Consider the following 23201-nt stretch of genomic DNA (forward strand, 5'->3'; position numbering starts at 1 on the left):
ATTTTATTATTGCTCTCTTTTCTTTGAGAATGTAAGAAAAAAACAGTTCTCCATTTTATTTTGTCCATCTACTATCTAAATCTTTACTACTTTGGAACCTGATCACCCGCCTTTTCTTCTCCCACCTACTTTCAGCCAGTGCTGCTTTTAATCCAAAGCACTTAGTTACTGCTCACCTCTGAGTTCTCTGTCAGATTGGTGTAAATCTGAAAACTTCCAGAAGGAAGTCAGATTTGTTCAGATTTTTATATTAGATGTCATATAGTTGAAGAAGAGGGGAGGATGGGCAGTATTCCCACTAATTATGGCTCAGATGTTCATGGCTTGTATTCATTTTGAACCTTTGTTCATTAATTTTTTTCATTAGCTCCTCATGGGTAGAGGCCTTGGTTTAACATTTGGTAGGCATTCCAGAGACTATATGAATAAATATGCTATACATAGTATTAAACTAGTTAGTTACTCTACTTCCCTTTCTTACAATAAAAGATAATGATGATGACATGGCTTCATCTCTTAAGAATCTTATCGAGGGACTTCCCTGGCGGTCCAGTGGTTAGGACTTTGCCTTCTAATGCAGGGGGTGTGGGTTCAATCCCTGGTTGGGGAGCTAAGATCCCACATGTCTCGTGACCAAAAAACTATAACGTGAAACAGAAGCAATATTGTAACAAATTCAATAAAGACTTTAGAAGTGGTCCACATGGAAAAAAAAACTCAAAAAAAAAAATCTTATCAAAACTAAACTTTGCCAAATGCACAGTGTGACATGCCACTTAAATTTTTTGAGAATTACCTGCTGTTCTAAATTATCTGAGCTGTTTGTATACACTTGGCTAAATTAGGAGAGGCAAATCTGTGGTTTCTGAGGTTGTTACTGCTATATCCTCTTGTGTATCTCATTTTTATTTCTCTCCTCACTTTTTCTTTTCTCCTTTTCCCCTTACTCTTTCTTCATCTCTTTATTTCTTTTCATTTAAGCATTCTCTTGTACCTTTCTATTCTTGTACTTGATTGAAATTAAGTAATTTTCCACGGGTTTGTAACAAAGCATTTTTAGGTAGAATGGAATAGGATAGTTAAAGGCACTGTGGGAGGCTGGATAATGGGCCTCCCCAAGATATTCACATCTTAATCCCTGTAACCTGTGCATGATACTTTATATGGTAAAAGGGACTTTGTAGGTTTGATTAAGTTAAGGGTTTTGTAACGGAAAGACTATCTTGGATTATCTGAGTAGGCATGATATAATCACAAGGGTCCTTATAAAAGTGAGGCAAGAGGTCAGAGAGGAGAAGGCCAAGTAATAATAGAAGCAAAGATTGGAGTGATATAGCCCCAAGCCGAGGAATGCTGGCAGCCTCTAGGAGCTGGAAGAGACAAGAAACCTATTCTCCACTGGAGCCTCCAGAAGGAAATAGCCTTTGCTGGGGGATTTGTTTTTAGCCCACAGCAGGAGGAAACTAATGTAGACACTATAGCTCATAGTGTATGTGTCTTCTCCTCTGGTAGGTTACAAGTCTCATGAGGCAGGACTTGTGTCTTACTTTGTCTCAGTTATAGCATCTAACATGATGCCTTAACATGTTGGATGCTCAAAAATGTATTCTGCAGTGCAGTGAAATGAATAATAAGTGCACATGACTTACATTGTTAGATTCTTAGCTGAGCGTTTTGATTATAGATGTTTCAGAAAGATAGAGAGTTGAGTAGCAATTTTAGAGTTGAAGTTCTGTTTTTCACTTAAAAATTATTTTTAGGAAATATGGGCTGAAATCACTTCTGTGAATGTGCAGTCTAATGTTTAGGGTAAGTTTTTTTAATTCCTAATTTTTGCTTTACTTTAATATAGGTAGATGCTTCCTTATCTTTTCTGGATGGTTTTGTGGCTGAAGAACTAAGTCAGGGGGCAGCACCTTACAAACCTCACCACCAACGGCAGGAGGAAAAGCTTTCTCAGGAAAAAGGTAATTTTTCATGGGTTTATAATAAGCTAGATTGTAGGGACATCACTTTTTAATGCAATTGATATTATAGTCATGTAAGTAAATAACTAAGGAGATTCACTATCTCTTGTTAAGTCTGCTTGTGACTTGTTCACCCTGACCTTATTTGGGGTAAACAGGAAAAAAAAGTTAGCCTAGAGGTGTTCCCAAAGCCATAGGTTTCATGTACATAAGTACCTAAGATATGGCAGCCATCCTGGAATTTTAAAAGAACTTGAAGGTGGAATTATCATGTTGGTCACTGTGCTAAAGGGCTTACAGATATCAGCGTGAGCATATCTGCAGAAGAGTTTCAGAAGAAAACTCTGGTTTCTATGAACTAGTGAGTTTCATTTTATTCTGAACAATCTTGTATAGCTTAAGTGTGTTAAAATGCTTCCTCCAGCGAAATGTCTGATCAGTGAATTTAGGAACAGCCTAGAAAGAAAAGAATAACTTTACATTTAAAAAATGTAGGCTGTCAGGGAAAGACTTCTGTCATTATTTTAGTAAAGAGGAGATCACTGAGATATTTGATGGTGGATGGGATATATATATATATATATATATATACACACACACATATGTATGAATAAAGGGAGACCACTGAATATTATTTGTATAGGAATTCAGAATGTTAATACTGAAAAGTTCAATGCTGAAAGGTCTTTTTTTTCCTCCTATTCATTATTTAATGATTTTGTGGAGTACTTATTATTTTTTAGGTTCTGCGCTAGGCATATGAGTACAACTAAATGGTTCATCCTACAATGAAACCAAAAAGTATAAACACTAATAATAGGCTTGATGTTATTTTTTTTGCAGAAGTATTTGTTCTTTTAAAGTTTTTGACATTATTTAGCACAACGATACCTAAAGGCCTAGAAAATACAATTTTCTTTCAAAGGGTAATCAGTTTCCTTCCCATTTAACTCCTCATATATTGATAAAATATGTGAGGGGAAATAAAAGTTTTGAATTACAGTTGCCCCACCTCTGACTGTAGTGCATATAGAGGCCTTATGACATCCAAGGCATGGAGTGAAAATCTGGAGTTCCAGAGTGGGAGACATGGTCCAGTTGTCATATTTCCTTATTTTCAAATGTCCGGGAGCCATCAGTTGCTCTTTCTTTTTCGGCTGTGCTGTGTAGCATGTGGGATTTTAGTTCCCTGACCAGGGATCAAACCCATGCCCCCTGCAGTGAAAGTGCAGAGCCCTAACCATTGGACCACTGGGGAATTCCCCATCAGTTGCTCTTATTACTGCAATTCAAGCCTAGGGTAGGCAAGAGGGGTTAGGACAAGGAGCCTAATTTCTGGCATTGCCTTTCTTCTTTCTTAAAATAAGTTAAGTGGCTGATGCAAATATAATAGACCTGAAACTCTCCAAGCTAGTATATTCAGTTGCCAAGTACATTTTTGATCATGGAATCATCATTATAAATGGGGTTAAACTGTCAAATTAGGCTCTTCCCCTCTCCTCCCAAACCTATTTTTCAAAAGTTCTCTAAAGTAAAATTGAAATTTCATGAGCCTAAACTGTCTTTTATATCATGGAAAAGGAAATCAGTTACGAGACAGGACATAGCAAGTGCTTATGCTGTGTACGTGAAGAATAAGTTATAAAATCATGGATCTTATAATTGTGGTTATTACAGAAAGTAAAGAGTGGGGGAAAAATAGGTATTTTCTGCCTAAAAAGTTGTTAATTCTGGAATCCTTCAATTGGCAGTCGGTTCTGATACTGATCTTGTTTGAGATTTTTATAAATCATTTGCAGAGTAGTAGTCAAATGTCACTTTTATGAAGGATACAGTACTTAGCTCTCTTGGGTAGAAAAATGCCAAGTTCGTAACAATAAACTTCAGGAAAATATTGTAAGATAATGAGAATTAGCAAACATAGGTGGGATACTGGGGAACTAACTTTTATTACCAGTTCCTACCCAAGAAAAGCGTTGAGGAATCAGTGTGGATTATTCTGTTAAAATGTTATTTGAATATGTTGTAGCCCCAATGTTAGATAAAACCAGAGATAATAAGGGGAAGTAGCAGGATAATCTCCTGTCTACAGAACTGTGGATTTTTGAAAACCACATCAAGTTTAGACTGTTAGTCTCTCAAAAAATAAAATTAATAACAGCTGGGGATGGTCAGAGAGGTATAGCCAAATGATCAAGGTATAAAAGAACTGCAGAGAACTTCAAGATGGAGGAGGAGTAAGACATGGAGATCACCTTCCTCCCCACAAATACATCAGAAATACATCTACACGTGGAACAGCTCCTACAGAACACCTACTGAATGCTGGCAGAAGTTCTCAGACTTCCCAAAAGATATATGTATTTTTTTCCTTTTTCTCTTTTTGTGAGTGTGTATGTGTATGCTTCTTTGTGTGATTTTGTCTGTATAGCTTTGCTTTTACCATTTGTCCTAGGGTTCTGTCTGTCCTTTTTTTTAAGTATAGTTTTTAGTGCTTGTTATCATTGGTGTATTTGTTTTTTTGGCTTGGTTGCTCTCTTCTTTCTTTCTTTCTTTTTTTTTAATTTTTAAAAAATTTTTAATAATTTTTTTTTAGTTTTTATTTTAATAACTTTATTTTATTATTGTTATTTGTTTGTTTCTTTCTCTTTTTCTCCCTTTTCTTCTGAGCCGTGTGGCTGATAGGGTCTTGATGCTCCAGCCGGGTATCAGGCCTGTGCCTCTGATGTAGGAGAGCTGAGTTCAGGACATTGGTCCATCAGAGACCTCCTGGCTCCATGTAATATCAAACGGTGAAAGCTCTCCCAGAGATCTCCACCTCAATGCTAAGACCCAGCTCCACTCAACGACAAGCAAGCTATAGTGCTGGACACTCTATGCCAAACAACTAGCAGGACAGGAACACAACCCCACCCATTAGCAGAGATGCTCCCTAAAATCATAATAAGGTCACACACATCCCAAAACACACCACTGAATGCGGTCCTGCCCACCAGAAAGACAATATCCACCCTCATCCACCACAACATAGGCACCAGCCCCCTCCAACAGGAAGCCTACACAACCCACTGAATCAACCTTAGCCACTGGGGACAGACATCACTAACAACGGGAACTATGAACCTGCAGCCTGTGAAAAGGAGACCCCAGACACAGTAAGTTAAGCAAAATGAGAAGAAAGAAACACATAGCAGATGAAGGAGCAAGGTAAAAACCCACCAGACCAAACAAATGAAGAGGAAATAGGCAGTCTACCTGAAAAGAATTCAAAATAATGATAGTAAATATGATCCAAAATCTTGGAAATAGAATGGAGAAAATGCAAGAAACGTTTAACAAGGACCTAGAAGAACTAAAGAGCAAACAAGCAATGATGAACAACACAATAAATGAAATTAAAAATACCCTAGAAGGGATCAATAGCAGAATAACTGAGGCAGAATAATGGAGAAGTGACCTGGAAGATAAAATAGAGCAGAATAAAGAAAAAAGAATGAAAAGAAATGAGGACAGTCTCAGAGACCTCTGGGACAACGTAAAACACACCAACGTTTGAATTATAGGGGTCCCAGAAGAAGAAGAGAAAAAGAAAGGGACTGAGAAAATATTTGAAGAGATTATAGTTGAAAACTTCCCTAATATGGGAAAGGAAATAGTCAAGCCCAGGAAGCGCAGAGAGTCCCATACAGGATAAATCCAAGGACAAACATGCCAAGGCACATATTCAAACTATCAAAAATTAAATACAAAGAAAAAATATTAAAAGCAGCAAGGGAAAAACAACAAATAACATACAATGGAATCCCCATAAGGTTGACAGCTGGTCTTTCAGCAGAAACTCTGCAAGCCAGAAGGGAGTGGCAGGACATATTTAAAGTGATGAAGGAGAAAAACCTACAACCAAGATTACTCTACCTAGCAAGGATCTCATTCAGTTTTGACAGAGAAATTAAAACCTTTATAGACAAGCAGAAGCTAAGAGAATTCAGCACCACCAAACCAGCGTTACAACAAATGCTAAAGGAACTTCTGTAGGCAGGAAACACAAGAGAAGGAAAAGACCTACAGTAACAAACCCAAAACAATTAAGAAAATGGTAATAGGAACATACATATCGATAACTGCCTTAAATGTAAATGGATTAAATGCTCCCACGAAAAGACATAGACTGGCTGAATGGATATAGAAACAAGACCTGTATATATGCTGTCTACAAGAGACCCACTTCAGACGTAGGGGCACATACAGACTGAAAGTGAGGGGATGGAAAAAGATATTTCATGCAAATGGAAATCAAAAGAAAGCTGGAGTAGCAATTCTCATATCAGACAAAATAGACACTAAAATAAAGACTATTACAAGAGACAGAGAAGGACACTACATAATGATCAGGGATCAACCCAAGAAGAAGATATAACAATTGTAAATATTTATGCACCCAACATAGGAGCACCTCAATGCATAGGCAAATGCTAAGAGCCATAAAAGGGGAAATCGACAGTAACACAATCATAGTAGGGAACTTTAACATCCCACTTTCACCAATGGATAGATCATCCAAAATGAAAATAAATAAGGAAACACAAGCTTTAAATGATACATTAAGCAAGATGGACTTAATTGATATTTATAAGACATTCCATCCAAAAACAACAGAATATACTTTCTTCTCAAGTGCTCATGGAACATTCTCCAGGATAGATCATATCTTGGGTCACAATTTAAGCCTTGGTAAATTTAAGAAAATTGAAATCATATCAAGTATCTTTTCCAACAACAACGCTATGAGATGATACCAATTACAGGGGAAAAAATCTGTAAAAAATACAAATATGTGAAGGCTAAACAATACACTACTAAATAACCAAGAAATCACTGAAGAAATCAAAGAGGAAATCATAAAATTCCTAGAAACAAATGACAATAAAAACACGAACACCCAAAACCTATGGGATGCAGCAAAACAGTTTTAACAGGGAAGTTTATAGAAATGCAATCTTACCTCAAGAAACAAGAAACATCTCAAATAAACAATCTAACCTTACACCTAAAGCAATTAGAGAAAGAAGAACAAACAAAACCCCAAAATGAGCAGAAGGGAAGAAATCATAAAGATAGATCAGAAATAATGGAAAAAGAAATGAAGGAAACAATAGCAAAGATCAATAAAACTAAAAGCTGGTTTTTTGAGAAGATAAACAAAATTGATAAAGCGTTAGCCAGACTCATCAAGAAAAAAAGGGAGAAGACTCAAGTCAATAGAATTAGAAATGAAAAAGGAGAAGTAACAACTGACACTGCAGAAATACAAAGGATCATGAGAGATTACTACAAGCAACTCTATGCCAATAAAATGGACAACCTGGAAGAAATGGACAAATTCTTAGAAAAGCACAACCTTCTGAGACTGAACCAGGAAGAAATAGAAAATATAAACAGACTAATCACAAGCACTGAAATTGAGACTGTGATTAAAAATCTTCCAACAAACAAAAGCCCAAGACCAGATGGCTTCACAGGCGAAATCTATCAAAACGTTTAGAGAAGAGCTAACACCTATCCTTCTCAGACTCTGCCAAAATATAGCAGAGCAAGGAACACTCCCAAACTCATTCTACAAGGCCACCATCACCCTGATACCAAAGGCAGACAAAGATGTCACAAAGAAAGAAAACTACAGGCCAATATCACTGATGAACATAGATGCAAAATCCTCAACAAAATACTGGAAAACAGAATCCAACAGGACATTAAAAGGATCATACACCATGGTCAAGTGGGGTATATCCCAGGAATGCAAGGATTCTTCAATATATGCAAATCAATCAATGTGATAAAACATATTAACAAACTGAAGAATAAAAACCATATGATCATCGCAATAGATGCAGAAAAAGCTTTCGACAAAATTCAACACCAATTTATGATAGAAATCCTCCAGAAAGTAGGCATAGAGGGAACTTACCGCCACATAATAAAGACCATATATGACAAACCCACAGCCAACATCGTCCTCAATGGTGAAAAACTGAAACCATTTCCACTAAGGTCAGGAGCAAGATAAGGTTGCCCACTCTCACCACTCTTATTCAACATAGTTTTGGAGGTTTTAGCCACAGCAATCAGAGAAGAAAAAGAAATAAAAGGAACTCAAATCGGACAAGAAGATGTAAAGCTGTCACTGTTTGCAGGTGAAATGCTCCTATACATAGAGGATCCTAAAAATGTTACCAGAAAACTACTAGAGCTAATCAATGAATTTGGTAAAGTAGCAGGATACAAAATTAATGCACAGAAATCTCTTGCATTCCTATACACTAATGATGAAAAAATCTGAAAGTGAAATCAAGAAAACACTCCCATTTACCATTGCAACAAAAAGAATAAAATATCTAGGAATAAACCTACCTAAGGAGACAAAAGACCTGTGTTCAGAAAACTATAAGACACTGATGAAAGAAATTAAAGATGTTACAAATAGCTGGAGAGATATACCATGTTCTTGGATTGGAAGAATCAACATTGTGAAAATGACTATACTACCCAAAGCAATCTACAGATTCAGTGCAATCTCTATCAAACTACCACTGGCATTTTTCACAGAACTAGAACAAAAGATTTTACAATTTGTATGGAAACACAAAAGACCCCAAATAGCCAAAGCAATCCTTAGAAAGAAAAACGGAGCTGGAGGAGTTAGGCTCCTGGACTTCAGACTATACTACAGAGCTATGGTAATCAAGGCAGTATGGTACTGGCAGAAAAACAGAAATATAGATCAGTGGAACAGGAGAGAAAGCCCAGAGATAAACCCACATACATATGGTCACCTTATTTTTGACAAAGGAGGCAAGAATATACAATGGAGAAAAGACAGCCTCTTCAATAAGTGGTGCTGGGAAAACCAGACAGCTACATGTACAAGAATGAAATTAGAACATTGCCTAACACCGTACACAGAAATAAACTCAAAGTGGATTAAAGACCTAAATGTAAGGCCAGACACTATCAAACTCTTAGAGGAAAACATAGGAAGAACACTATGACATAAATCACAGGCAAGATCCTTTTTGATCCACCTCCTAGAGAAATGGAAATAAAAAAAAAATAAACAAATGGGACCTAATGAAACTTAAAAGCTTTTGCACAGCAAAGGAAACCATAAACAAGACGAAAAGACAACACTCAGAATGGGAGAAAATATTTGGAAATGAAGCAACTGACAAAGGATTAACCTCAAAAAGATACAAGCAGCTCAATATCAAAAGAACAAACAACCCAATCCAAAAATGGACAGAAGACCTAAACAGACATTTCTCCAAAGAAGATATACAGAGTGCCAACAAACACATGAAAGAATTCTCAACATTCAGTGCAGAGGCTGGGTGACTGACTGTCACAGATGCTATTTAAAAGAGGCCTTCTAACCTTGGGATAGAAGTTTAAACCAGATGATTGGAAAGCTTAAAATGAGAGGATATTCTATCTGAAAAGGACCTTAGATTTAGACAGTTGGTTTCCAAACATGATTCAGAATCAGACTTACATAGAGAGTTTTAAAAAAATGATACAGATTTTTTAGACCTACTCCTATACCTTCTGTTAGTATATCTCTGAAAGCCTGGTTGTATGTATAAAAAGATACGTGAGAGATTCTGTGAAGTCAGCTTGTTCCTGGTTATCAAATCAGCACTTGGAAACTGCTGACCTAGTCTGAACCCTTTACCTGTTTATTAATTAGCCCATTATTTTTTTATAGTGAACAGTCATATCATTCATTTAGCTAACACACAAGCTAATTTATTTAGTACTCTTTGGATTAGGTGCTGTTTCCTTTGAAGGAGACAGTGTAATATAATGGTTGAGAGTGCAGTTCTGGAACCAGAGTATCTGATTTCTCATTTGCCTCTTTCATTTCTTGTCTTTGTACTCTTCGGTGACTTTTTGGCAAGCTCTTTGCCACAGATTCCTCATTGTAAGATGAGGATAATAATTACAGAAGTTCACATTTTATTTTCTAAGATACTTTTTATGATTTAAGAAGGTCCTTTGTATTATAATCCAGACAGTCCAAAGAGATAATGTGCCAGTTAGGATTAAGTTTAGCTAAATAGCATATTAGAAAACAGAGAAAGCAGGGCTTTATACAAGGCGGAGGGTTATTGCTCTTTTCCATTAATGAAATCCAGAAGTAGGCAGCCTAGTATTGATGATGGTTTTTTAGGAACATAAAAGAGGAAGGGAGAGAGGAAGTTTTTTCTTCCAGGAGGATTCCTCCCAGAAGTTGTACACAAAATGTGTATATAATTTCATTGGTCAGAATTCAGTCACATGGCACAGGAGTCTGGAAATGTCATCTCTTTTCTGGGTGGCCATGTACCTAGCTAAGAATTGAAGGTTCTGTAGCTTAGAAAGAAGAGGAAAGTGGATATCGGTATCTGCTCTACCACAATAACAATATGAATTTTATGGCTCTGATTGAATTCATTTGGGTATACAGACGCAAAGGAATCTGAACCTGGGTAAACCTTGTTCTTTGTCAGTAAGGGGGATTTCACATTGAGGGCTCCATCAGTCCAGTTGGTACAGGAATGTGCCTAAGAGCATTTTGTTAAACAGAAACATGGTCAGGTCTTCATTCATAGTTCATTAAACATTTTTGCATGAGAGCAGCAACTTTTCAGTAGACCTGGTTTATCAGTTGTCTTTCCTAATTGAATTCTTTTTTAGCTTTTAAGGGTGGTAAAAAGAAAAATGAAAGACTGTCTTTGATTAACTAATTGTATGAAGACTGTAGTAGAGATTTAATAAATCATAGCTGCTTTATTATTATTGCTATAAATATTTGATTAGATCATTTCCAAAGTCCTTTCCAGTTTAAAAATTGTCACTGGATTCTAGTTTTCTATTATTTTATATTTTGCTTTTTTTCCATAATTTTTGCTTTGTTTTAAATATGAACCTCTGTTGTTGTTTTAAAATTCTAGTTCTCAGTTTTGAACCTTATGGACTCTCCTTTTCTTCATCTGGCTTCTCTGGACGACAGTCTCCTGCTGGCATTTCTCTTGGTTCAGATATATCTGGGAATAGTACAGAGACCGGGCTAAAAGAGTAAGTTCCTTTCTTAAAATTGAGAACATGGGAGTGTTTAAATGTCTTTACATGTTGAAGGATTCCTGAAAGCTAAATTCTGCATGGGTTGTTGTTTCAGCTGTTTCTATTTATTGCTCTCGAGGTATTGATAGTGTATAGCCTGTCCTTGTACTTTAAGAGAGCTTGCTTACTTCCAAGACAGTATAGAATGTATACAAGCTTTACACATAGTAATGATGTGTGTGTTATTACTACACATCATGCATACACACACACACACACACATTTTTAAAGAAATGTATCAGAACTCATATACCCAGTGAGGTGACTGTTCATATCATTCTGCATTCCTCATAATGTACTTCTTATAACCATCTCATTGGAAGATTGACGAATATATAGATGAACATAAAGATGATGAACTTCACTTGAGAAAGCTGTGTACTTTGTTCAGAATACTTTCAGAGCTTCTTTCCAGCCACCTTGAAAATTGGTGATACATTTTTCTAAATGTCTTAACATGGAGTCAGATCTTCATCCTTGGGCTTCCCTGGTGGCGCAGTGGTTGAGAGTCCGCCTGCCAATGCAGTGGACACAGGTTCGTGCCCCGGTCCGGGAAGATCCCACATGCCGCGGAGCGGCTGGGCCCGTGAGCCATGGCCGCTGAGCCTGCGCGTCCGGAGCCTGTGCTCCGCAACGGGAGAGGCCACAACTGTGAGAGGCCCGCGTACAGCAAAAAAAAAAAAAAAAAAAAATCATCCTTTTTAGGTAAATTTTGATTTTGGAAATATGAATAAATTACTAGAAATATGATTAAGTTAATAAAATGAGATAATGTATGTAAAGTGCCTCATACAACCCAGTACGTAATAAATGATTGATAAATGGTAGCTAAAATTAATAATTGTCATTGCTATCATTATTGTTATTATCCAAAAGCTGAATTTACTACATAAAATTAGTAGTCAAGCTGGATAACTTTGGTCAGTATACCAATGTGACATAAAGTAATGAAAATGGCTTTCTTGTTTGTGAAGGAGCTTCTTCTAAGAGTTCAAAAATGTTTTGAGAAATGGCAACATTGTTAGAATAAATGATAAAATCTCAAAGGTGACAACTTTGAAAGATGACATTTGAACAGACTCAGTAACCTTATTTTATGTTAGTCTTTGCATTTGTCAGTCTTCCAGTGATATGGTTATAAGAAGTATTTATCAGAAAAATGACACATAGATTATGAGGAATGTAGAATGATATGCTGATTGAAATGGCATAAGTTCAAAATCTCTTTCTTAGCGTTTTTTTTCCTGCTCTGTTGACACCCTTTTCTTTCCCAGACATTTAATTTCAGTATTATAAGCATGGGGAGCAGATACGGTTTGTGAGCATGTGATGGTGGTGGTGATAGCAATTAAGTGCCTCAAACAGGGAATAGAGGGGCAAGGGAAGGAGAGACAGAAACCCTCCAAATCCAGGGAGGAAACGTAGTCCCTTTTGCCTGCACAACAGATGATGGCATCTGCTTTTTTAGTATTGAACTAGGATCTGGGGGACTTGACAGGGCCTTGTAAATCCTGTATGTGTACATGTACTACCCTCAGAGAAATGACATTTGGCAAAGCTGCTCAGGAATTATACATATGCTGGATAACCATGAAGTGCAACCTGAGGGATGAATTTAAAATTTCTTTCCAAAGAGGACCACAGCTCACACATTATTTCAGATTAGGAACCTAAGTGGTAATTGGTGAGGTGTATCAGCTTTAGAGAGGAGATGATCATTCTTCTGCAGTCTCTGGCAAGCTGAGAATAAAGTGGGGCAAGCCCAATTTAGCATTTCTTACCTTAAGCCCTATTACAGAGCAGCACCCTACCACAAATGGGAATTTCTAGAGCTCAAAGTACATTCCTAATCTTTTGAAGATTGCTTGGCCATAATCTACATCTGTGTTTGAATGGTCTGATTAAAAACAACACAGAGGTATACCGTATAAAACCATGAATTATAATATTATTGTTGTCAAAATCCAGGCAAAGATGACTTACGTTTAAAAATTTTTTATGTTATGTTTCATATCATAAAGAGGCATATGTTGTGTATGAAATGGTTTTATGCTGCTCTCTTATTTATCTACCTTCTTTTTAGACTTTCTGTATGTAATGCATGACAGTAAAAATTTATGTTGATAATAGGCATGTATTCAGGCTCCTTTTTCTTCCCCTTCTCATTTTTGCCTGTTATTGTGGGTTGAAGTCCCTGGGGAGTGCATTCCAAGATGGAATTTAGCATGCAGAATATTAAGGAGTGCCCTTGGCATCAACAACTGTGGAAGGAAAGGAAAAGAAGAGGGTTTGGGCAGAGGAAGAAGTTAAGCAATGCAGTGCCAACAACAGTGTCTGCTGACCCCATAGGAAGCTCTGAAGCTAGAATGGCCCATCTGAGCTGTCCTAAGTTAGGCTAAAATGGGTGGCCAGGACTCTATACTTCTGTTCATCAATTATTAGATATGGGCTGCCCTGGAAAAGGGCATGATCTGCAACTGAGGTGACTCTGCAACTGAGGCAAATCCCTAAGGGTGCTATGCTCCTAACAGCTGCGCCAACAAAGTCCTTCATTGAAGGGGGATCTGGATGGAACATCCTGGGGTCTACCACACCTGCCTTTTTTTAGTTAAACTAATATTTGAATCATTTGGGGAGTTGCTCTTTTTTATTCCCCCCCCCCCAATAATTAAAGGATATGTTTTGGTAAACAGGGTTACAAAAAACACTGTAATCCTGCTGTGGGCATTCATGAATCCTTTTGAGTTGTTGCTGTTGAGCATCCTAGAAGTGCTGGGGTCATTTTAGGGGTTCCCCTGATGACTTTTTTGTCTGCTCACACAAGATCAACCAGTTTTCTTCTAAGAGGTTTGATAGATAACTAACAGTTTTTTTTTAACTTTTTAGAAAACTCTTTTGGTACCTGAAAGAAAGGGATGAATGAAGATATTTGTAAAGGAACATTCAACAGTAAAATTCATTGAGTAGGCATGGACTAATTCCCTATAGGACGTTCTTTATTAACATTACACTTTCTTTTAGCCAGTTGGTACTTAATAGCATTAGTTCTTCACTCAGTATGAAGTATAATGATCTGTTTTTGTTTCTGGCATACTACAGAAAATCAAACTGACCATGATTCCAACAAATTAAAATGGAATAATAGTACAGATATTTCTGAATCCTTCTTTTAGATTCATTTCACGATCTGCCTATCTTGTAGTACAAATTTTAAAAATTCAGTTTTGGATCATGAGAGGGATACTTAAATGAGCCAGTGCCAAGGACATATGGTTCTTATATGAAAACAATAGAGGCAGTCTTTGGTTGTTTCAGCCTGCACTTATGATTCACAGCTGTAGCTTTTGGGACAACAGTAGGTGAGACCTAATTCTAATCACAACTTTATTCTTTTTCATCTCAGGTATAAAAAAACTCCTAAACTTCATGCTTTTTCCAAAAATACTACTGTTTTCTTCTACAGATCAAACTTCATTCATTTTTATAAATGTACATTTATAATAGTTGAAAGTGTAGCTTGTGCTCACATTAAGAAAACCTTGTGGATTAAAGGTAAATTTACACATAGGAGTAGATTTGAATGATTTTTTTTTTTTTTTGCTCTCAACAGGATTTTATGTAGTGAATTTATGTAGTGTTAATTCCTTCACTGAGTGATTATAGGTATGAAACTTATATCATTTCTGATCTTTAACCCATCAGAATTAAAGGTATTTTTGAAAAGTCAATAGGTGAAAGGAACTGATTTACAGTAGTTCTATTTTTGGACATCTTATTCAAGGAATTAAATGAAAATTAAATAATCTGAAATTTTTAACTAAGTCTAGAGTTCTGTTGCCTTAAATCTTTTGGCTGGAGAGTTAGCGGAGGTTGGCTATAACTAAAATAAAATCTAAAGATCTAGGTTTTATTTCTGGCACGTAGAATATAATATGAAAGCTATTTCTAAAAGGTCGTGACAATGATGTGTTTTTAAAAACGCCTCAAGAAGGTAAGTATTTAGCAATTATTTAAATTGACTTGATTTCATTATCCATCTCCTTAGGACAAATAGCTTGAAGCTGGAAGGTATAAAGAAATTGTGGGGGAAAGAGGGTTATCTTCCCAAGAAGGAAAGCAAAACTGGTGATGAAACAGAAGCTCTGCCAGTCCCTCAAGAGAATATAATAATGGAGAATGTAGATCAAATTATAACAAAAAACGATCAATCTCAAGCCCTTACCCAATCTAAAGAAGAGAAAGAAAAGCAGCTGCTGGCATCATCATTATTTGTTGGGCTAGGATCAGAAAGTACAATCAATTTGGTAAGTAGTCAGTTATATTCCTTTGAGAATCTGTGTTCCCTGTTTTGAACAAAAAAAGTGGCCCTACAAAAGCTCGTGACTGTTATCTATACACATGGTAGGAATGGCTTCCCCAGCTCCAGAGCCACCAGTGACATACCTTTTATATTCCTGAAAGAGAAAATCTAATTGGCTCAGCTTCAGTCAGGTATTCTTTTTAGTCCAGTCAGCTGGGTCAAGAGTCCGGGTCCAAATTAAGTTAAAAATATGACCATGTGTATTCTCACCCCCATTGGTGGAGAGGACAGGTCTCAGTGGAAAGGGGACTTGATGGAAATATTACCAATAGTAATAGTTCAACAATATTGATATGTCTATGGAAAAAGTACTTCTTAAAATGGTACTTTTAATAGTGAAAAAGAGGAATCAATTTTGATATCCTAACAGGAGAATTGGTACATAAATTATATTAGCTCTGATTATTACTTCGTCATTAAAAATGATAAATATTGCATTGTAAAATTAATACTTATTAAGCAAAAAAAGCAGAATATGAAGTTTTACTTATACCTTGCTTAAAACTGTTAAGTAAAAGTATATTGAGGTTGAAAGGAATTATACAAAAATGAAAATTATATTCAGACATTATGATTATTATTTTCAAAACTTTTTATGCTGATATATTATTCTCTTAGTAAAAAAATAAAAAACTGGAGTGAAGGACAAGTGCTATTTTTGAGTATCTGAGAATTCCACATGTAATTTCCTGTTTGGTGGGCAGATGATCCCACCTAGTGCAAAACTGTGATTAGAGCTATATTTTCTTCAGTTTTACATCATCATAATTCTTTCATCCTCCATTTCCCTTGGTGGAATTTCCCTTCATCTCTGTCAACACTAGGCCAGTCTCTAGGCTACACTCTTTGCCTGTATCTCTTTCTTTTCCAGACCCCACTTTTTTCACTTGATATTCATTTCTGAGAAAAAGCAAATTCAGCCTAAAAGTATTAATAAGTATCTTAATGCTGTTTCAGTCAGCATTTGTAGTTCAGCAGCAGAGTGACTGATTTTGGGTCTTTGAGCTGTTCCAGCAGGCCGTGCTGAGGGTACCAGAGAATGATCTGGCACTGATAGGGCAAGTTCTCAGTGGTCAGAGTGCATCAAGTTCAGAGTGCATCCAGGCTTATGGAGCCCTGATTTGTGAACCTCATTGCTGGTGTTGGGGGATTCCTGCCTTCTCAACGAAGTGCATAGCTTTCACTTAGAGTATTTCCTGGGACAACATTCAGGGTGATAAATTAATTACCAGACTTCTTTCTGGTGGGCTTGAAATCAGAAATGTAATTAGGATGTTTTTCTATTTAAGTTAGGTTAAATCCTTTTTGGGTTACCCCTTTACATTTTTCTTGTCTCCTCAGCTATAACTAGAATAGTTGGAAAAAAAAAAAAGAGGTTATTTCCCTGTTTTATGGGATCATGAATTCTGTGAGGAGCTATAACTCAGATGGCACCTTGCAGAAAGGAGGGGAAGCAATAATTACATAAAATTAGCATGTATTCTCTTACCCCTCATCCCCAACTTTTCCTCTCTCACTCGGGCAAAGCAGACAGGATTGGCACTGGGTATGCTTCATCTGTAAGTCCTTCTGCATGACTGCTTTTCTCTAGCAATCCTATTCTCTTCTGACTTTCCTAGTGTTTAAAGTTCTCAGTTACATAGATCTAGGCTGTATTGAGTGTTTCATTTTAACTAGCTTTTAGGTCTGTGGTCCATTTTCAGTTAATTTTTTTACATAGTTCACTGTAGGGGTTAAGGTTTTTTTTTTTCTCTTCCCATCTTAGCGTTTTATTTCACCGTCATTTAAAAAAGTATTTTCTCTGGGCTGTGAACCTGAGGTTGACTGTTTCTTTTTTTTTTTTTTTTTTAACATCTTTATTGGAGTATAATTGCTTTACAATGGTGTGTTAGTTTCTGCTTTATAACAAAGTGAATCAGTTATACATATATATATGTTCCCATATCTCTTCCCTCTTGCGTCTCCCACCCTCCCTATCCCACCCCTCTAGGTGGTCACAAAGCACCGAGCTGATCTCCCTGTGCTATGCGGCTGCTTTCCACTAGCTGTCTGTTTTACGTTTGGTAGTGTATATATGACCATGCCACTCTCTCACTTTGTCACAGCTTACCCTTCCCCCTCCCCATATCCTCAAGTCCATCCTCTAGTAGGTCTGTGTCTGTATTCCCGTCTTACCCTTAGGTTCTTCATGACATTTTTTTTCTTAGATTCCATATATATGTGTTAGCATATGGTATTTGTCTTTCTCTTTCTGACTTACCTCACTCTGTATAACAGACTCTAGGTCCATCCACCTCACTACAGATAACTCAATTTCGTTTCTTTTTATGGCTAAGTAATATTCCATTGTATATATGTGCCACATCTTCTTTATCCATTCGTCCGATGATGGACACTTAGGTTGCTTCCATCTCCTGGCTATTGTAAATAGAGCTGCAGTGAACATTTTGGTACATGACTCTTTTTGAAAGATGGTTTTCTCAGGGTATATGCCCAGTAGTGGGATTGCTCGGTCATATGGTAGTTCTATTTGTAGTTTTTTAAGGAACCTCCAAACTGTTCTCCATAATGGCTGTACCAATTCACATTCCCACCAGCAATGCAAGAGGGTTCCCTTTTCTCCACACCCTCTCCAGCATTTATTGTTTGTAGATTTTTTGATGATGGCCATTTTGACTGGTGTGAGATGATACCTCATTGTAGTTTTGATTTGCATTTCTCTAATGATTAATGATGTTGAGCATTCTTTCATGTGTTTGTTGGCAATCTGTATATCTTCTTTGGAGAAATGTCTATTTAGGTCTTTGCCCATTTTTGGATTGGGTTGTTTGTTTTTTTGTTATTGAGCTGCATGAGCTGCTTGCAAATTTTGGAGATTAATCCTTTGTCAGTTGCTTCGTTTGCAAATATTTTCTCCCATTCTGAGGGTTGTCTTTTGGTCTTGTTTATGGTTTCCTTTGCTGTGCAAAAGCTTTTAAGTTTCATTAGGTTCCATTTGTTTATTTTTGTTTTTACTTCCATTTCTCTAGGAGGTGGGTCAAAAAGCATCTTGCTGTGATTTATGTCATAGAGTGTTCTGCCTATGTTTTCCTCTAAGAGTTTGATAGTTTCTGGCCTTACATTTAGGTCTTTAATCCATTTTGAGCTTATTTTGTGTATGGTGTTAGGGAGTGTTCTAATCTCATACTATTACATGTACCTGTCCAGTTTTCCCAGCACCACTTGAAGAGGCTGTCCTTTCTCCACTGTACATTCCTGCCTCCTTTATCAAAGATAAGATGACCATATGTGTGTGGGTTTATCTCTGGGCTTTCTGTCCTGTTCCATGATCTGTATTTCTGTTTTTATGCCAGTTCCATACTGTCTTGATTACTGTAGGTTTGTAGTATAGTCTGAAGTCAGGGAGCCTGATTCCTCCAGCTCCGTTTTTCATTCTCAAGATTGCTTTGGCTATTCAGGGTCTTTTGTGTTTCCATACAAACTGAAATTTTTTGTTCTAGTTCTGTGAAAAATGCCAATGGTAGTTTGATAAGGATTGCATTGAATCTGTAGATTGCTTTGAATAGTACAGTCATTTTCACAATGTTGATTCTTCTAATCCAAGAACATGATATATCTCTCCATCTATTTGTATCATCTTTAATTTCTTTCATCAGTGTCTTATAATTTTCTGCATACAGGTCTTTTGTCTCCTTAGGTAGGTTTATTCCTAGATATTTTATTCTTTTTGTTGCAATGGTAAATGGGAGTGTTTTCTTAATTTCACTTTCAGATTTTTCATCATTAGTGTATAGGAATGCAAGAGATTTCTGTGCATTAATTTTGTATACTGCTACTTTACTGCTACAAATTCATTGATTATTTCTAGTAGTTTTCTGGTAGCATCTTCAGGATTCTCTATTATAGTATCATGTCATCTGCATACAGTGACAGCTTTATTTCTTCTTTTCCGATTTGGATTCCTTTTATTTCCTTTTCTTCTCTGATTGCTGTGGCTAAAACTTCCAAAACTATGTTGAATAAGAGTGGTGAGAGTGGGCAACCTTGTCTTGTTCCTGATCTTAGTGGGAATTTTTTCAGTTTTTCACCATTGAGGATGATGTTGGCTGTGGGTTTGTCATATATGGCCTTTATTATGTGGAGGAAAGTTCCCTCTATGCCTACTTTCTGCAGGGTTTTTATCATAAATGGGTGTTGAATTTTGTTGAAAGCTTTCTCTGCATCTATTGAGATGATCATATGGTTTTTCTCCTTCAATTTGTTAATATGGTGTATCACATTGATTGATTTGTGTATATTGAAGAATCCTTGCTTTCCTGAAATAAGCCCCACTTGATTGTGGTGTATGATCCTTTTAATGTGCTGTTGGATTCTGTTTGCTAGTATTTTGTTGAGCATTTTTGCATCTATGTTCATCAGTGATATTGGCCTGTAGTTTTCTTTCTTTGTGACATCTTTGTCTGCCTTTGGTATCAGGGTGATGGTGGCCTTGTAGAATGAGTTTGGGAGTGTTCCTCCCTCTGCTATATTTTGGAAGAGTTTTAGAAGGATGGGTGTTAGCTCTTCTCTAAATATTTGATAGAATTAGCCTGTGAAGCCATCTGGTCCTGGGCTTTTGCTTGTTGGAAGATTTTTACTCGCAGTTTCAATTTCATTACTTGTGATTGGTCTGTTCATATTTTCTATTTCTTCGTGATTCAGTCTTGGCAGGTTGTGCTTTTCTAAGAATTTGTCCATTTCTTCCAGGTTGTCCATTTTATTGACATAGAGTTGCTTGTAGTAATCTCTCATGATCCTTTGTATTTCTGCAGTGTCAGTTGTTACTTCTCCTTTTTCATTTCTAATTGTATTGATTTGAGTCTTCTCCCTTTTTTTCTTGATGAGTCTGGCTAATGGTTTATCAATTTTGTTTATCTTCTCAAAGAACCAGCTTTTAGTTTTATTGATCTTTGCTATTGTTTCCTTCATTTCTGCTTCATTTATTTTTGATATGATCATTATGATTTCCTTCCCTCTGCTAACTTTGGGGTTTTTTTGTTCTTCTTTCTCTGATTGCTTTAGGTGCAAGGTTAGGTTGTTTATTCGAGATGTTTTCTGTTTCTTAAGGTAGGATTGTATTGCTATAAAGTTCCCTCTTAGAACTGCTTTTGCTGCATCCCATAGGTTTTGGGTCGTCGTGTCTCCATTGTCATTTGTTTCTAGGTATTTTTTAATTTCCTCCTTGATTTCTTCAGTGAGCACTTCGTTATTAAGTAGTGTATTGTTTAGCCTCCATGTGTTTGTAATTTTTAGAGATCTTTTCCTGTAATTGATATCTAGTCTCATAGCATTGTGGTCAGAAAAGATACCTGATACAATTTCAATTTTCTTAAATTTACCAAGGCTTGATTTGTGATCCAGGATATGATCTATCCTGGAGAATGTTCCATGAGCACTTGAGAAAAATGTGTATTCTGTGATTTTGGATGGAATGTCCTATAAATATCAATTAAGTCCATCTTGTTTAATGTATCATTTAAAGCTTGTGTTTCCTTATTTATTGTCATTTTGGATGATATGTCCATTGTTGAAAGTGGGGTGTTAAAGTCCCCTACTATGAATGTGTTACTGTCGATTTCCCCTTTAATGGCTGTTAGTATTTGCCTTATGTATTAAGGTGCTCCTATGTTGGGTGCATAAATATTTACAATTGTTATTTCTTCTTGGATTGATCCCTTGATCAATGTAGTGTAGTGTCCTTCTTTTTCTCTTGTAATGTAGTGTCCTTCTTTTTCTCTTGTAATAGTCCTTCTTTTTCTCTTGTAATAGTCTTTGCTTTAAAGTCTATTTTGTCTGATATGAGAGTTGCTGCTCCAGCTTTCTTTTGATTTCCATTTGCATGGAATATCTTTTTCCATCCCCTCACTTTCAGTCTGTATGTGTCCCTAGGTCTGAAGTGGGTCTCTTGTAGACAGCATATATATGGGTCTTGGTTTTGTATCCATTCAGCCAATCTGTGTCTTTTGGTGGGAGTATTTAGTCCATTTACATTTAAGGTAATTATCAACATCAATATGTATGTTCCTATTCCCATTTTCTTAATTGTTTTGGGTTTGTTATTGTAGGTCTTTTCTTTTTCTTGTGTTTCTTGCCTAGAGAAGTTCCTTTAGCATTTGTTGTAAAGCTGGTTTGGTGGTGCTGAACTCTCTCAGCTTTTGCTTGTCTGTAAAGGTTTTAATTTCTCCATCAAATCTGAATGAGATCCTTGCTGGGTAGAGTAATCTTGGTTGTAGGTTTTTCTCCTTCATCACTTTGAATATGTCCTGCCACTCCCTTCTGGCTTGCAGAGTTTCTGCTGAAAGATCAGCTGTTAACCGTATGGGGATTCCCTTGTGTGTTATTTGTTGTTTTTCCCTTGCTGCTTTTAATATGTTTTCTTTGTATTTAATTTTTGACAGTTTGATTAATATGTGTCTTGGCGTGTTTCTCCTTGGATTTATCCTGTATGGGACTCTCTGTGCTTCCTGGACTTGATTAACTATTTCCTTTCCCATATTAGGGAAGTTTTCAGCTATAATCTCTTCAAATATTTTCTCAGTCCCTTTCTTTTTCTCTTCTTCTTCTGGGACCCCTATAATTTGAATGTTGGTGCGTGTAATGTTGTCCCAGAGGTCTCTGAGACTGTCCTCAGTTCTTTTCATTCTTTTTTCTTTATTCTGCTCTGCAGTAGTTATTTCCACTATTTTATCTTCCAGGTCACTTATCCGTTCTTCTGCCTCAGTTATTCTGCTATTGATCCCTTCTAGAGTATTTTTAATTTCGTTTATTGTGTTGTTCATTGTTGCTTGTTTCCTCTTTAGTTCTTCTAGGTCTTTGTTAAAGGTTTCTTGCATTTTCTCTCTTCTATTTACAAGATTTTGGATCATCTTTACTATCATTACTCTGAATTCTTTTTCAGGTAGACTGCCTTTTTCCTCTTCATTTGTTAGGTCTGGTGGGTTTTTACCTTGTTCCTTCATCTGCTGTGTGTTTTTCTGTCTTCTCCTTTTGCTTATCTTACTGTGTTTGGGGTCTCCTTTTTGCAGGCTGCAGGTTCGTAGTTCCTGTTGTTTTTGGTGTCTGTCCCCAGTGGCTAACGTTGATTCAGTGGGTTGTGTAGGCTTCCTGGTGGAGGGGACTAGTGCCTGTGTTCTGGTGGATGAGGCTGGATCTTGTCTTTCTGGTGGGCAGGTCCATGTCTGGTGGTGTGTTTTGGGGTGTCTGTGGCCTTATTATGATTTTCGGCAGCCTCTCTGCTAATAGGTGGGGTTGTGTTCCTGTCTTGCTAGATGTTTGGCATAGGGTGTCCAGCACTATAGCTTGCTGGTCAATGAGTGAAGCTGGGTGTTGGTGTTGAGATGGAGATCTCTGGGAGATTTTGCCGTTTGATATTACGTGGAGCTGGGAGGTCTCTTGTGGATCAGTGTCCTGAAGTTGGCTCTCGCACCTCAGAGGCACAGCAGTGACTCCTGGCTGCAGCACCAAGAGCCTTTCATCCACATGGCCGGCCCGCTGTCCCCATGACTGTTGCGGCTTTGGCCACTGGGGCCCCTCCAGAGCCGGTAGCCTCAGTGAGGCCGCCCTCCCCTCTCACTCCGGGGCAGTTCCGTGACGGCGGAGGGAAGAGACCCTGAGCTGGGAGTTCCAGCTCTGCGGAAACCGACTGTTTCTTTTCTTTAAATAATTTAACAAAGATGTCT

General features: G+C 37.1%; 1 protein-coding gene across 4 annotated transcripts in view; it reads left to right on the forward strand.

The window, feature by feature from the left end:
* The window catches only part of AP4E1 (adaptor related protein complex 4 subunit epsilon 1), a 94600-nt gene that overhangs the window by 38382 nt on the left and 33017 nt on the right, over nt 1-23201 (forward strand). For all 4 annotated transcript variants that reach the window (XM_079913738.1, XM_079913737.1, XM_079913740.1 and 1 more), the window contains 3 exons: nt 1853-1967; nt 10955-11078; nt 15169-15427. In XM_079913738.1, coding sequence (XP_079769864.1) covers nt 1853-1967; nt 10955-11078; nt 15169-15427 — 498 coding nt within the window. The remainder of the gene's footprint in view (nt 1-1852; nt 1968-10954; nt 11079-15168; nt 15428-23201) is intronic.

Source organism: Stenella coeruleoalba, assembly GCF_951394435.1.
Source record: "Stenella coeruleoalba genome assembly, chromosome: 2".
In the NCBI taxonomy this organism is placed as follows: domain Eukaryota; kingdom Metazoa; phylum Chordata; class Mammalia; order Artiodactyla; family Delphinidae; genus Stenella; species Stenella coeruleoalba.